This window comes from Mytilus edulis, chromosome 12 (genome assembly GCF_963676685.1).
Source record: "Mytilus edulis chromosome 12, xbMytEdul2.2, whole genome shotgun sequence".
Lineage (NCBI taxonomy): Eukaryota > Metazoa > Mollusca > Bivalvia > Mytilida > Mytilidae > Mytilus > Mytilus edulis.
The window spans coordinates 76,798,163-76,814,005 of record NC_092355.1 but is presented as its reverse complement, the minus strand read 5'-3'; the positions used below and the strand labels follow the sequence as shown (position 1 = coordinate 76,814,005).

Below are 15,843 nucleotides of genomic sequence, written 5' to 3'. Positions count from 1 at the left end.
GTCAGCCGTTATCACGTAAAAACGACGAATCAAAAAATTCAACTTTATATGTAACTAATATATTTCAAAGGTGTAGATTAAAAATTACACCACTCCAGGCCCTTTTGTTTTCCACGTAATTAATATTGCCAATAATTAAGAAGTTCCGGGTCGAGTCCGATACCGATACCAATAGTATATTCACCTGTTACCGATAACATTATCTGTACGTTCTGCATCTGACAGGCGCACCACCAAACGGTGTATTCAGGATTAATATGCTATATAGTATTACACGGGTCATAATCACAGGGTTGACACTACTTAATTGTCAAATTGTTACCTATTGTAGTATTTTAATCAGTTAGACTTTCTAAGATAACAATACGAATACTAAAAATCTGGACTAAAGTAAGGCGTATAGGTACAGTTTTCAATTTGTTAGCGGGCATGACGTAAAACAGCGAATCAAAGAATTCAATATTTGTAACTAATATACAATGCTGTTGATTAAAAAATACTCCATTCCAGGACCTTTTGTTTTCAAATAATTAATATTATCAATAATTGATAAGTTCCAGTTCGACGGGTTCAAACAGAAAGATTTGAAAGCAGAGAAAACTGTGTATCTTATAATCAGCATGACTTTATCAGATGACAATACTAATACTAAAATAAGGCTTGCGCATAGTTATATACTTGAATTCAGTCACGGACCCGCGATATACGGGTGTGTTCTAGTAATACTTAAAAATTCCACTCCAAATAAGCTAAATGTCAGTCAAGTACATGTAGGTCATGATGTCTATTCCATGTCAAATATTTTGAAATGTCAGACACAACTAAAGGTAGAACATTATGGTTTGAATTTCGAAAAACTTTTATATAGGAGAAAATCTGACATGTTTCAGAATGTTAAGCTCTAATTTAGGATAAAACTGTCAGACGACATTTTGTAGAAGTTATTGTCCTTCAATGACGATTTTTTATTTTATTTCTTTTTAATATTATTTCCATACTTATAGACAGAAAATTTAAGATAGCAAAAAGGATCTGACAGCAGGATGGGATCATATTCAACATGGCTGAAATCTATAGTTGACTCCTTATTTTAAAGTCTATTTAACATTTTTAATGTGTTTGTTAATGTTTTTTATTAGATTTGATTGAAGCACCTCAAATATATATCCAAGAAAGAAAAAGAATGCCCTTTTTATCTCATCACTTTGCGTCTGGCGTCGTCGTCGTCTGTCGTCGTTAGCTTACACAAAAATCTTCTCCTCTGAAACAACTGGGCAAAATTAAACCAAACTTGGCCACAATCATCATTGGGGTATCTAGTTTTAAAAATGTGTGACGTGACCCAGCCAACCAACCAAGATGGCCACAATGGCTAAAAATAGAACATATGGGTAAAATGTAGATTTTGGCTTTTAACTCTGAAACTAAAGCATTTAGAACAAATCTGACATTGGGTGAAATCGTTAATCAAGTGAAAATCTATCTGCCCTGAAATTTTCAAATGTATCAGACAACCGGTTGTTGGGTTTTGCCCCTGAATTAGTAATTTTAAGGAAATTTTGCTGTTTTTGGTTATTAAGTCTCCCAAACAAAAAGTCTCCTAAACAAAGTTTGGAGACTTATTGTTTTTGGTCAGTTCTCATTATTTTTATTATTCTTCCTCTTCCTCTTCCTCTTCTTCTTCCGCCACTTTAAAAATGAACTTGTCTGCAGCGGTTCTCCTAAACGGCTTGTCAGATTTACTTAGGATTTTACAATATGTTAGACTAACATGTCTAGGGGAGCCATCAATGTTTCGTTTGTGCATTGGGGTCTAATAAGGGGTATTTTGGGGGGTAGAAAGGAGGGAGGGGTTTACTATAGAACCCTATGGGATTTTATTTTCTAAAATTTTCAAATGAATTTAACTTAAAAACTGTAAGTGATAGATACATGCAGTCTTCAGAAATGATTATAGGACAATAAAACAAATCACATGAAATATAGGGGGAGTCCCTGGGGGTCATCCCCACCCCCTTCAATTTGAGAATATGCTTTTATCTTGTAAACAGTTTAGATCCCCACCCCTAAACCATATATATTCTTGAATGGGACGATAAAACAAATCAAATGAAATTAAAGGGAAGTCCCCGGGGGTCATCCCCACCCCGTTCAATTTGAGAATGTGCTATTATCTTGTAAACAGTCCAGATCCCCACCCCTAAACCATATATATTCTTGTAGGGGACAATAAAACAAATGAAATGAAATAAAAGTGATGTCCCTAGGGGCTCACCCCACCCCCTCTTGTTTGAAAACTTGTAAACAGTCAACATCCCCACCCCTAAACCATATATATTCTTGTATGGGACAATAAAACTAATCAAATGAAATTAAATGGAAGTTCCTGGGGGTCACCCCCACCCCATCCAATTTGAGAATGTACTATTATCTTGTAAACGGTCAAGATCCCCACCCCTAAACCATATATATTCTTTTAGGGGACAATAAAACAAATGAAATGAAATAAAAGGGAAGTCCCAAGGGAGTCACCCCACCCCCTCTTGTTTGAAAACTTTGTAAACGGTCAACATCCCCACCCCTAAACCATATATATACTTGTATGGGACAATAAAGCTAATCAAATGAAATTAAATGGAAGTTCCTGGGGGTTGCCCCCACCCCGTTCAATTTGAGAATGTGCTATTATCTTGTAAATGATCCAGATCCCCACCCCTAAACCATATTTATTCTTGTAGGGGACAATAAAACAAATGAAATGAAATAAAGGGAAGTCCCGAGGGGGTCACCCCACCCCCTCTTGTTTGAAAACTTGTAAACGGTCAACATCCCCACCCCTAAACCACATATATTCTTGTATGGGACAATAAAACAAATCAAATGAAATGTAGGTAAAGTCTCTGGGGGTTACCACCACCCTCTTCTGTTTGAATACTTGTAAATGGTGGAGATCCCCACCCGTAAGCCATATATATTCTTGTATTGGACAAAAAATCAAATCAAATGAACATGGGACCATATAAATGGCGAGTCATGGGAGCTTTGTTTGGGAGACTTCGTCACAGCATCCTGTTACAATTACTTCTTAATACCTTCAATATAATAATAGATAGAGATAAACTGTAGACTGCAATAATGTTCAGCAAAGTAAGATCTACAAATAAGTCAACATGATCAAAATGGTCAGTTGACTCCTGAAGGAGTTATTGCCCGGCCTTCATAGTCATTTTTTAACCAATTTTTCGTAAATTTATTTAATCTTTTACAAAAATCTTCTCCTCTGGGCCAAACTTAACCAAACTTAGCCACAATAATTATTAGGGTATATAATTTAAAAAATGTGTCCGGTGACCCGGCCAACCAACCAAGATGGCCACCATGGCTATAAATAGGGTAAAATCAGGGTAAAATGTAGATTTTGGCTTATAACTTTGAAATCAAAGCATTTAGAGCAAATTTGACAAGGTGTTAAATTGTTATTAAGTCAATATCTATCTGCCCTGAAATTTTTTAACTGGTTGTTGTTGTTGCTGCCCCCAATTAGTAATTATTAAGGAAATTTTGCCGTTTTTATACGCCCGTCTTTTAGACGGGACGTATAATGGTATACCGTTGTCCATCCGTCCGTCTGTCCGTCCGTCCGTCGCCCACAATTCGGACAATAACTCAAAAACACTTTCACGAATTTCCATGAAACTTAAGTGAATTGTTTATATCTATTGACGTAAGCTAACCTTTCATTTTTTTTTTAATTTCAGATTTTAAGTTTTGGATTTATGGGGCTTTATTCATAAAAAAGGGGGGATTTTCAACACTTCGGACAATAACTCAAGAAGGCTTTCACCAATGTCCATGAAACTTTGGTGAATTGTTTATATCTATTGATGTAAGCTCCCTTTCAATTTTAATAAATTTCAGATTTTAAGTTTTAGATTTATGGGGCTTTATTCTTAAAAAAAGGGGGATTTTCAACACTTCGGACAATAACTCAAAAAGGCTTTCACCAATGTCCATGAAACTTTGGTGAATTGTTTATAACTATTTATGTAAGCTCCCTTTCAATTCATATAAATTTCAGATTTTAAGTTTTGGATTTATGGGGCTTTATTCATAAAAAAGGGGGATTTTCAACACTTCGGACAATAACTCAAAAAGGCTTTCACCAATGTCCATGAAACTTTGGTGAATTGTTTGTATCTACTGATGTAAGCTCCCTTTCAATTTTTATAAATTTCAGATTTTACATTTCCGTGTTATGAATTTTTATGCTTAAAAATCGGGGGATTTTCCAATTTTGGGACAATAACTAACACTTTCACAAAATTTTATGCAACTTTGATAAATTGTTTATATCTATTGACATAAGCTCCCTTTCCATTTTTATAAATTTTAGATTGTACGTTTTCTTAAGTAATGAATTTTTATACTTAAAAAAGGGGGATTTTATGAAACTTTGGTGAATATATTAATGTAACATCCCTTTTGATTTGTATATATATTTCTAGTTGATTATATAAATTCATTTAAAGCATAAAAGACAAGTTAAAAGAGCAACGGGTGTATCATGCGCTAAAGCACAGCCCTTTATTGGTTATTATCTTGAATACTATCACTACTGTGATAATACCCATTAAATTAGGTCTATCAATTACGGTTACATTCAATGTGGTAAATTGCCATTAAATTGATCGTCTTGCCATTAAAAAAATGAATATTAACCATTAAATAAAACCACGAAACTTGGAATAATGACCATTAATTATAAGCACTTAATTTTTTCATAAATATATTAATGGGCATGCATTTACCAGATAATGGCCATTAATTTCTATTTTATAACAGTTAATGGGCATGAATTCTGTTTTCAAAATTTTAATGGGCATTATTAAAATGTAACCGTTATTAATAGCACCATTATTTTTATGGTATTTTTAATGGCCATTCCTGCATTTTAATGGCAGTTAAAACGACTAGATAGTCATAATAGTGGGCATTAAAAAATAACCATTAAATTTGGCATGAAAAAGTAATGATACATCTATAAAAGAATGTAACGGCCATTATTATCTCAATCGATGGATCATTTCTTCTTTATTGGCTGGTTTGTACTTTAATGGCTGGTTTGTTACTTTAATGGCCTGATGATTTACACGATTAGCATATGCATATTAAAGCAGATGATCATGAATCCTGCCTGAGTCAAATATATACACCTTACAATCATTTCATTAAGTAATTATAATTCATGTATAATATATTAGGGTTCCATTATTAATTGTAAAAAGGGGGGGTCGGAAGGCACTGCTGAATTACTTATAGGGACTGTAGGGGATAGAAGGCTCTTCTAATTGAATTTGATCAGTGGTGGTTATTTTAGAAAGATAACATGAGCAATTAATGGAAATATTCAAATTTATGCATGGTTGGGTCCAATTTAAAGTGCTGTCCGACTCCCTCTTTAAAAATAGACCAAAACACAAAAACCCAATTTTGATCACAGTATCATGAAAATATGATCAAAGTCAGATGACACAAGGCCTGCCAGTGATATGGACATTACCACGAAAACTTAACCCTAATCACAAATCCATGAAATGAGGTCGAGGTCAAGTGAAAACTGTCTGACAGGCATGGAAACCTTGCAAGGTGTACACTAGTCCAAATAATAATGACGTCTTGCAAAGCTATTTTTTTGGGGACACCTTCCTATGATGTTATAACGTCTGGACTTTGGGAGCAAATTTTGGGGGGAACTTTGAGACTCAACATTTGCATGCAATCTTTATTGCCGGCTAATAATTTCACATTATTACAAAGTCCTACCTTTTTTGTGCTTATTGATGCAAAATATTTCCAGAAATATCAAAAAGAAATGATATAATAAGATACGATTCCATTTGAGGTTGGCAAATATTTATTTTGCTTCTGTATTCTGCTTTCAAAATTGTATCCCATAATTTCCAAGAAACGTCACATCCGGCGAATATAAAATATTAAAAACAATGGACCAGAATTTCCGGAACGTTCGATTATTATTATCCGGAATTTCGGGTTTGTCAAAATTTACAGAGTTTAATCCATTTTCCAAATATATTCTGTCCGATCTAAACTGGACCCCTGCTGTTGTTTCAATCTAATCTACACAAACTTTGTGTCGAAGTATCAATCAGCGGGTGGCCAGTTAATTTGCGATCAACCTTACAAGTAATAGCTTTTCTAAAAAGCTTGTCGTATTTGAGCTGATCATATTGAGACGGCGTTTTGTGATCGGTTTGTGGGTATAGTTTTTTTTATTGGAATCTTGCTTCTTGAAAAAGAAGTGAAGGTTTCTTCTGAAATTTTTTTTTTTTTGGACAAATAAGTAATTTCCTTCATCATTAACGCTCAAGTTCAAGTTATAACTCTCATGCATGCATAGAAACATTTGCAGATCCAGTGTTTGACCCTGGTTTCAAACTTTGGTACTGTGGAAAGGACAGCAAACATAAAATCTTACATAGTAATAAAGAACCTATCAGCTATAGCTAGGAGTATGGAAAAGACATGAAATTTGCATTTGACGTCCATTGTCACTGTACTATTATGCATATTTTAGGGGCCAGCTGAAGGACACCTACGGGTGCGGGAATTCTCGCTACATTGAAGACCCATTGGTTGCCTTCGGCTGTTGTTTGCTCTATGGTCGGGTGGTTGTCGCTTTGACATATTCACCATTTCCTTTCTCAATTTTATTTTTTACAGAGTTTGTCTTTAGTGCCGTGTGGAGACAGTAGAGTGCCTCCCCGTGCTTAAGGTTTATGCTCTTATATTATACTAGATTATGGAGTGTGTGACGTCCATTGTCACTGTACTATTATGCATATTTTAGGGGCCAGCTGAAGGACACCTACGGGTGCGGGAATTCTCGCTACATTGAAGACCCATTGGTTGCCTTCGGCTGTTGTTTGCTCTATGGTCGGGTGGTTGTCGCTTTGACATATTCACCATTTCCTTTCTCAATTTTATTTATTAATATAAAATCATGTAAAGTAATAAACATTGATTTATAAATAAGGTTGGTTAATGGTCATTAAAATAATAACATTTAAATCATGTCAAGTAATGGGCATTAATATATAAGTTATGTAAAGTAATGGGTCCTTATATAGGTCTTGAACTAATAAATGACCATTAAAAATAACAGAAGTCATAACATTGATTTGATTTAATTTAATGGCCATTAGTTTGATATTATTTATCACTTTCATGGGCGTTACTTTTTTCTCTACAGAAAAATAATGCCCATCATTATCTTAATGCCCATTATCATGAAGAGAGAAATATTTCAGTAAAATTAATGAAAAAGTAATGGAAATTTCATTGATGCTTGCCATTAATCTTTATTTTAATGGCATATTTTACAAAACTATTAATTATTTTCTGACAAAAAGTAATGGGCGATTTTAATGGATTCATGAGATTTAATGGTTTGTTAATGGTATTTTAATGGAATTTTAATGGTTTGGTCTGCAGTAGTGTATTATAGATAGAGATAAACTGTAAACTGCAATAATTTTCAGCAAAGTAAGATCTACAAATAAGACAAGCATGATCAGTTGACCTCTTAAGGAGTTATTGCCTTTTATAGTAAATTTTTAACAATTTTCATTATTTAATTTTTTTACAAAATATTTTCCTCAGGAATTAAAGGGCCAAGTTCATTATAGATAGACAAATTGTAAGTAGCAAGAATGTTCAGTAAAGCAAGAACTCCAAACACATCACCATCACCAAAACACAATTTTGTCATGAATCCATCTGACGATCTGTTTTCTTTGTTTGATATGCATATAGACCAAGGTGAGCCACACAGGCTCTTAAGAGCCTTTAGTTTTACGTAATTAGACAAATATTCATGTTTAGCCTTATGTTGTACCATTACAGCTATTATGTTTACCCTTGTTCATACGTGTTCTAGAGAGTAGCTAATTAATAATAAAAAAAGATATTATATGAAATGATGGACACTTGTATTATTTTTATAACATACAGATGCAGCAACTGCCTTTCAATTTCAAGATTTTTTCATGTTCTATTTTATAAGAAAAAGATTGAAATCGCCTGCAGAAAAAACCTGTTAAAGTACACCAATGAACTAGCAGATGATGAACGTGGTCATATAAGGCTTGAATACTTCATTTCCAATAAAGACGATGAATGCAGTGTATTCCAGCAGATACGACAAAACATTCTAAGCTTAGCTAAAGGAATGAAAACCTGGAACAAAGAATATCCGTTAAAATTCATTCAACTGGAACAACAACTTCAAGAAAAGAAGAAAGAGTCGCCTATCATTTCCTATCAGAAAATTAAGGACATTTCAATTAATACACTAGAGCCTTTAAGTGAGAAAGAACTGAAATTATTTCTGGAATTTCATCATGAACTCAGAGCTTTAGTTTATTTCAAGGATCACTCAGATTATATAATTTTAGATACACAATGGCTGGCTGATGCTTTTAAATGTATTGTTACAGCAGAGAAATTTCAAGCTAGTACTACAAATCAAAAAAAGTGGAATGAATTTTACAATACAGGGAAATTGAATAATGAGGTTTTAGAAGATATATTTAAAAAAGAGACAACCATTTTGTATGATCATAAAGACTATATCCTGAATGTAATGGAGAAATTTGATATAATTATACGTCCAAACCAATTAGAGGGTGCTGATGAAAATCCCTTCTACTATGTACCTTGCATGATTAAAGCAGAACCTTATTGTGACATTTATAAAATGTTCAATGTTACAGAAGATATTGGTAAAAGATCCATGTGGTTGTGTTTCAAATTTAGGTTTCTACCACCACATGTAATGAATCATTTGATTGCCTCACTAAGCAGAATGTATGCAGTTGCAACAGTGGTTGACAAGGGAGAGAACAAAAGACAAATTGCCCTGTTCAAAGGCACTGCTGTTTTTGAGATACAGAAAACAGAAAAATTAAGAAAATTACTTGTAATGACATTTCCCAGTCTTATTCTTATTCAGGTTTTGGAATTTGGGAACGAAATTAAAAGAGGCGTTTACAAAAACATAGCCAACTTTGTGACAGGGGAAATAAACAAGATTATAAGTGCTAAATTCAAGATGTCAAATGTAGAATTTGAGAAAAAATGGGAATGTGGACTTACCAAACCAGGGCTTGTAATAGGTCAAAATGGCTTCTGTATTGAGCAGGGAGCAGAATATTACTGTGAGACGTGTATAACAACCCACAGGTTCATTGATGAATGGTCAGATCTACCAAGTGTAAGTAAAAAATGAAAAAAAAAACACAGCTTACCTTATCAATATTTCAACAGAAAGTAACATATTAATAATGCATTTAACAGCAGTTTAATGTTGATGGTAGATAGGATGTTTGTTTTTAGCATCCCTTCTGAGCATGTTACAAGAAAATATTTTTTGTATTAATAAAAATAAAGAAGATATGGTATGATTGTCAATAAGACAACTCTTCACACGAGACCAAATGACACAGAAATTAACAACTATAGGTCACTGTACGACCTATATATAGCTACAACAATGAACAAAGCCCATACTGCATAGTCCTTATTTTTAACCCTTTATTTTTATTTGGTATTCAAGATGTCTTTTATAAAAGCTATTCTCGCATTGGATTTCAATTAATTACCTCATTAGATGAGTGCAAGCAGGCCTCGACAATAACGCTTGTCCTGTACCAGAGGGAAAATAGGTCGGACAAGTAAAAGCTGTATCAAGCTTGTCTGTCGGGACAAGTACAATTATTCACAGAAAATAAATTTAATCCAACTTTGATGAACAAAGTAATTTATTATAAACAAAAAACAAGAAAACAAATATTAATTTGACATGTTTCTGTATTATGTTTATTCAAATGCAAAACCTTTTTCTTCAACATGTTTACTTTCAATCGATAATTTAACTGTCAGGTACTTTTTAACAGGTAAAAGGTATACTATTCTCGGAAACCAGTCTTACTGATCCGAATCAATGATGCGCTTTGTAGATTAGGTAACTTTACAGGACAGTTCGTCACCTCGAAAGATTCAGCTCCAATCGTTTGAGAGACAGTTTGGCACCGTAGGAGACATATTTAGTAGACATGATTGATAGACAGTTTGACAAGACAGGAGACATTTCGGGACCAAGACAAATCAGTACCTCATTTTGCTACCTTATTCTGTTCCTTAAAATAAATACCATACCAGTAATTTTTTCACAAAAATATTTTTTTTATTTACCATAAAATTCACAAAATCATATGTGATCATAAGTAGAAAAAAAACAATACTTGCAATATGGTGACCTATAGTTGTTAATTTCTGTGCCATTTGGTCTTTTGCAGAGAGTTGTCTCATTGGCAATCAGACCTTATAATGGCTTATCTTCTTCTTTTTATTGATTGCATTTGAATACCCTTTTTTTAACTTAAAAAAACCAAACAGAATACAAATCCAATGAGTGTACAGGCATTTCAGATGGTGCCTCATGATTAAGAGTCTGATGAGACTAGCTTTGATGGAAACTAGAACCTAATTCCTGTGATTTGACTAGTTTCGCAGTTGTACTTGACTCATATTTTTGAAAAGTATTTAAAAAAAAAATACATCAAATTCTGTTATATTATTTAAATTCGTTTTGCTCCTTTAATCAACTAAACATGTAAAAAGGTTGTTTTTAATAAAAAAAAATTGGACAAGTAACAATTTCATTCGGACAAGTAAATTTTGGTATGTACTTGTCCTACAGGACAAGTTGAAAAAAAAGTTATTGTAGAGGCCTGGCATTAGTAGACTAGAGTATTCATTTGTGCTCATGTAGCATTTCATAAATAGTTAAAACCATGATATCTACTACTAACTACTAAACAAAACTTCCAGTAAAAATTAAAAATTGTAACCTTGTATGAAAGGGTATATCAATTACAAATTGAATAATTAGGGCCCCGCCTAAGGCGGGTCGCCCTATAGTGATCAGTCTGTCCGTCCGTCCGTAACACTTTAACTTTGTGTCCGCTCTATATCTTGAGAACCGTAATGATTTCAAAGTTTATACTTGACATCCATTTTAACCAACACCAGAGGGTGTGTCATGATGTATGTACAACTTCCTAGGTCAAAGGTCAAGGTCAAAAACTTTGGTTTCAGTTGACAACCCTGTGTCCTTTGGTGAAGACTGTGTCCGCTCTATATCTTGAGAACCGTTATGATTTCAAAGTTTATACTTGACATCCATTTTAACCACCACCAGAGGGCGTGTCATGATGTATGTACAACTTCCTAGGTCAAAGGTCAAGGTCAAAAACTTTGGTTTCAGTTGACAACCCTGTGTCCTTTGGTGAAGACCGTGTCCGCTCTATATCTTGAGAACTGTTATGATTTCAAAGTTTATACTTGACATCCATTTTAACCACCACCAGAGGGCGTGTCATGATGTATGTACAACTTCCTAGGTCAAAGGTCAAGGTCAAAATAACTTTGGTTTCAGTTGACAACCCTGTGTCCTGTGGTGAAGATCGTGTCCGCTCTATATCTTGAGAACCGTTATGATTTCAAATATTATACTTGACATCCATTTTAACCAACACCAGAGGGTGTGTCATGATGGATGTACAACTTCCTAGGTCAAAGGTCTGTCTGTCTGTTGGTCTGTCCATCGCTAACAAATGTTTATTATTATATTATTATAGATTATTATTACTGTTTGCAAGATCTCCTTACAGTGATCATTTCCAAGTTTTTGCTGATCTTCAATTGTAAACTAATTAAGCAATATTGTGTATAAGTTTTTTTACAAATTTTCTTCCACAATTTTCCTGATAGTTATAATTTGCTTCTTTGTGTTATATTTTTCTTTAAGTAAAATCCATATTTTTCAAAAAGTTGAAGTCCCTCAGAATATTGATGGTGGCAAATTGGGAATATATTTTTTTTCAAACACATTTAGCATGGCTTTTTAATGTTGTCAAAGTGCTATGATATACATTTCGTGAAATATGGCCAGTCTTTAACTTTCCTCCTTATATCAATTATCATGATTATAGTCAATTAATGTCTGAATAGTTTGAAAATTGACATGGAATTACTAGAAATAAATGGAAAATTGCGATGCATACAAAATGTAAAAATCCGCCCTGTATCTTTATAAACACCCGTCTATTTCATTGCTACAATATCATATGTGATCATAAGTAGAAAAAAAACAATACTTGCAATATGGTGACCTATAGTTGTTAATTTCTGTGCCATTTGGTCTTTTGCAGAGAGTTGTCTCATTGGCAATCAGACCTTATAATGGCTTATCTTCTTCTTTTTATTGATTGCATTTGAATACCCTTTTTTTAACTTAAAAAAACCAAACAGAATACAAATCCAATGAGTGTACAGGCATTTCAGATGGTGCCTCATGATTAAGAGTCTGATGAGACTAGCTTTGATGGAAACTAGAACCTAATTCCTGTGATTTGACTAGTTTCGCAGTTGTACTTGACTCATATTTTTGAAAAGTATTTAAAAAAAAAATACATCAAATTCTGTTATATTATTTAAATTCGTTTTGCTCCTTTAATCAACTAAACATGTAAAAAGGTTGTTTTTAATAAAAAAAAATTGGACAAGTAACAATTTCATTCGGACAAGTAAATTTTGGTATGTACTTGTCCTACAGGACAAGTTGAAAAAAAAGTTATTGTAGAGGCCTGGCATTAGTAGACTAGAGTATTCATTTGTGCTCATGTAGCATTTCATAAATAGTTAAAACCATGATATCTACTACTAACTACTAAACAAAACTTCCAGTAAAAATTAAAAATTGTAACCTTGTATGAAAGGGTATATCAATTACAAATTGAATAATTAGGGCCCCGCCTAAGGCGGGTCGCCCTATAGTGATCAGTCTGTCCGTCCGTCCGTAACACTTTAACTTTGTGTCCGCTCTATATCTTGAGAACCGTAATGATTTCAAAGTTTATACTTGACATCCATTTTAACCAACACCAGAGGGTGTGTCATGATGTATGTACAACTTCCTAGGTCAAAGGTCAAGGTCAAAAACTTTGGTTTCAGTTGACAACCCTGTGTCCTTTGGTGAAGACTGTGTCCGCTCTATATCTTGAGAACCGTTATGATTTCAAAGTTTATACTTGACATCCATTTTAACCACCACCAGAGGGCGTGTCATGATGTATGTACAACTTCCTAGGTCAAAGGTCAAGGTCAAAAACTTTGGTTTCAGTTGACAACCCTGTGTCCTTTGGTGAAGACCGTGTCCGCTCTATATCTTGAGAACTGTTATGATTTCAAAGTTTATACTTGACATCCATTTTAACCACCACCAGAGGGCGTGTCATGATGTATGTACAACTTCCTAGGTCAAAGGTCAAGGTCAAAATAACTTTGGTTTCAGTTGACAACCCTGTGTCCTGTGGTGAAGATCGTGTCCGCTCTATATCTTGAGAACCGTTATGATTTCAAATATTATACTTGACATCCATTTTAACCAACACCAGAGGGTGTGTCATGATGGATGTACAACTTCCTAGGTCAAAGGTCTGTCTGTCTGTTGGTCTGTCCATCGCTAACAAATGTTTATTATTATATTATTATAGATTATTATTACTGTTTGCAAGATCTCCTTACAGTGATCATTTCCAAGTTTTTGCTGATCTTCAATTGTAAACTAATTAAGCAATATTGTGTATAAGTTTTTTTACAAATTTTCTTCCACAATTTTCCTGATAGTTATAATTTGCTTCTTTGTGTTATATTTTTCTTTAAGTAAAATCCATATTTTTCAAAAAGTTGAAGTCCCTCAGCAATTTTCCATTTTTTAACATTTAATTGGCATTCTTTTTTGGTGGGTCATAATATATTGAAGGCATAATTCTAAAAATATGTGACAAATATCAATTGGGCAGCACCTTTAAACATATTGTTCAAACATCAATCCATATATCCAGAAGTCACCTTAGAGTAGTCAACAATGAATTCACATCATGCAGTCATATCACTATTATACTATGAAAGTAAGTTGAGAATATTTATCAGTTTTAACTTAAAATCTTAGAATAAAATCACACATGAGACTATGTAATAACTTCAAATAATGCTTCATATCAGATTATCCATACAACTTATTTACCCCACATTATTGACAGCGGGGCCCACAGAGATGGCTCCCATCTCAATGATATCTAGTTACTATTATGAAATGTACCAGTATTAATGTGTTATTTATTTATATTGATACTTCTTTTTATTTGTGGTTGAATTTGCATTTTTAAATGAAAGTAATTTTCTAACATTGAGCATTCAACCTGTTAAATTGACATCATTGGCAATCATACCACATCTTCTTTTTTTAAATAGTCATTTTACTAATCTTTTTGTTTTGTTCATTAATTTGATAAAATTCAAGCTTTTTATTTTAATTAAGTTTTATATTTCCTCTGGTATCAACATAAACTTTAGCCTTTATTTCACAAAGAATCCACAGAAGGGTCTTCCGACAGACAGTATAACCATCGACAAAGGAGGGAGTCTGTCAGGCTGTTCATGGTGTCTAAATCAAATACAATGTCTGGTCAAAATGGAGACATTTAATCTGATTATCTATGTGGCATGTTACAAGGCTACATATCTGCTCCTATCAAATATACCGTCATTTTCCTATATTTATTTTATAATTGCACATGTATGACTTTTTTTGTAAATTATTTTAGTCTCCTAATCATAATTACATTTGACATTCGCATTATCATTGCACATGTATTGTGCTATGCTTTAAATGTTTTGACGTTCTGGTTTCTAATGCAGACACTAGTGAACCTTTTACAAATATTTTGTAAATCATTTCAGCCACCCAAGAGTTGTAAAGCTGCCTCAGATGTAACACCTGACATAGAACGCATCTCTCAGACCAGCATTATTCAGGAAACTGTAAGAAGTTGTAACAGTATAGTTCAATAATAGTCTGAGTATCTTAACAAACAATCACTTTCTAAAGATCTTCACTTAGCATACCGTATAGCAAATCAGATATTTTACAGTCTCTACTCTGGTATCTAAATGTCCATATCAAAACGTGCAAATATACAACGGAGTAAATTGTCACATTGTTCCATTTGTTATTTATGCTTAAACTAACGCATGAATTGTAATATGATTTTAAATGTTTTAACATTGTGGTTTCTAAAGCAGGTAATGGTGACCATTTGACTAACATTTTGTAAATTATTTCAGCCACTAAAAAGTTCTGAAGCTGCCTCAGGATTAAGACTTGACACAAAAAGGACCAGTCTAACTGACATTATTTCTAAAAACATAAGAAACTGTTTCATTTTAGTGGACATCATCTTAATATTTAACAAATAAGTCTTCATTTGTAAATTATATAGAATGATGTATCCAATTATCAATACAAATTACAAGTATTACTGCATGTACAGATCTTCTGTAAAATGGGGTAACAATTTATATGCATCATTTCTATTTGTAGAGATTTTATAGAGATGTAATAGAATATTGATGGTGGCAAATTGGGAATATATTTTTTTTCAAACACATTTAGCATGGCTTTTTAATGTTGTCAAAGTGCTATGATATACATTTCGTGAAATATGGCCAGTCTTTAACTTTCCTCCTTATATCAATTATCATGATTATAGTCAATTAATGTCTGAATAGTTTGAAAATTGACATGGAATTACTAGAAATAAATGGAAAATTGCGATGCATACAAAATGTAAAAATCCGCCCTGTATCTTTATAAACACCCGTCTATTTCATTGCTACAATATAACCACTAGTGTCATC

At 33.3% G+C, this 15,843-nt stretch overlaps 1 protein-coding gene across 1 annotated transcript in view; it reads left to right on the top strand.

The window, feature by feature from the left end:
- Positions 1-15,843, top strand: part of LOC139497852 (uncharacterized) — an 81,454-nt gene that overhangs the window by 56,475 nt on the left and 9,136 nt on the right. The window contains exons 7-9 of the mRNA XM_071286092.1: positions 8,084-9,292; positions 14,887-14,967; positions 15,271-15,351. Coding sequence (XP_071142193.1) covers positions 8,084-9,292; positions 14,887-14,967; positions 15,271-15,351 — 1,371 coding nt within the window. The remainder of the gene's footprint in view (positions 1-8,083; positions 9,293-14,886; positions 14,968-15,270; positions 15,352-15,843) is intronic.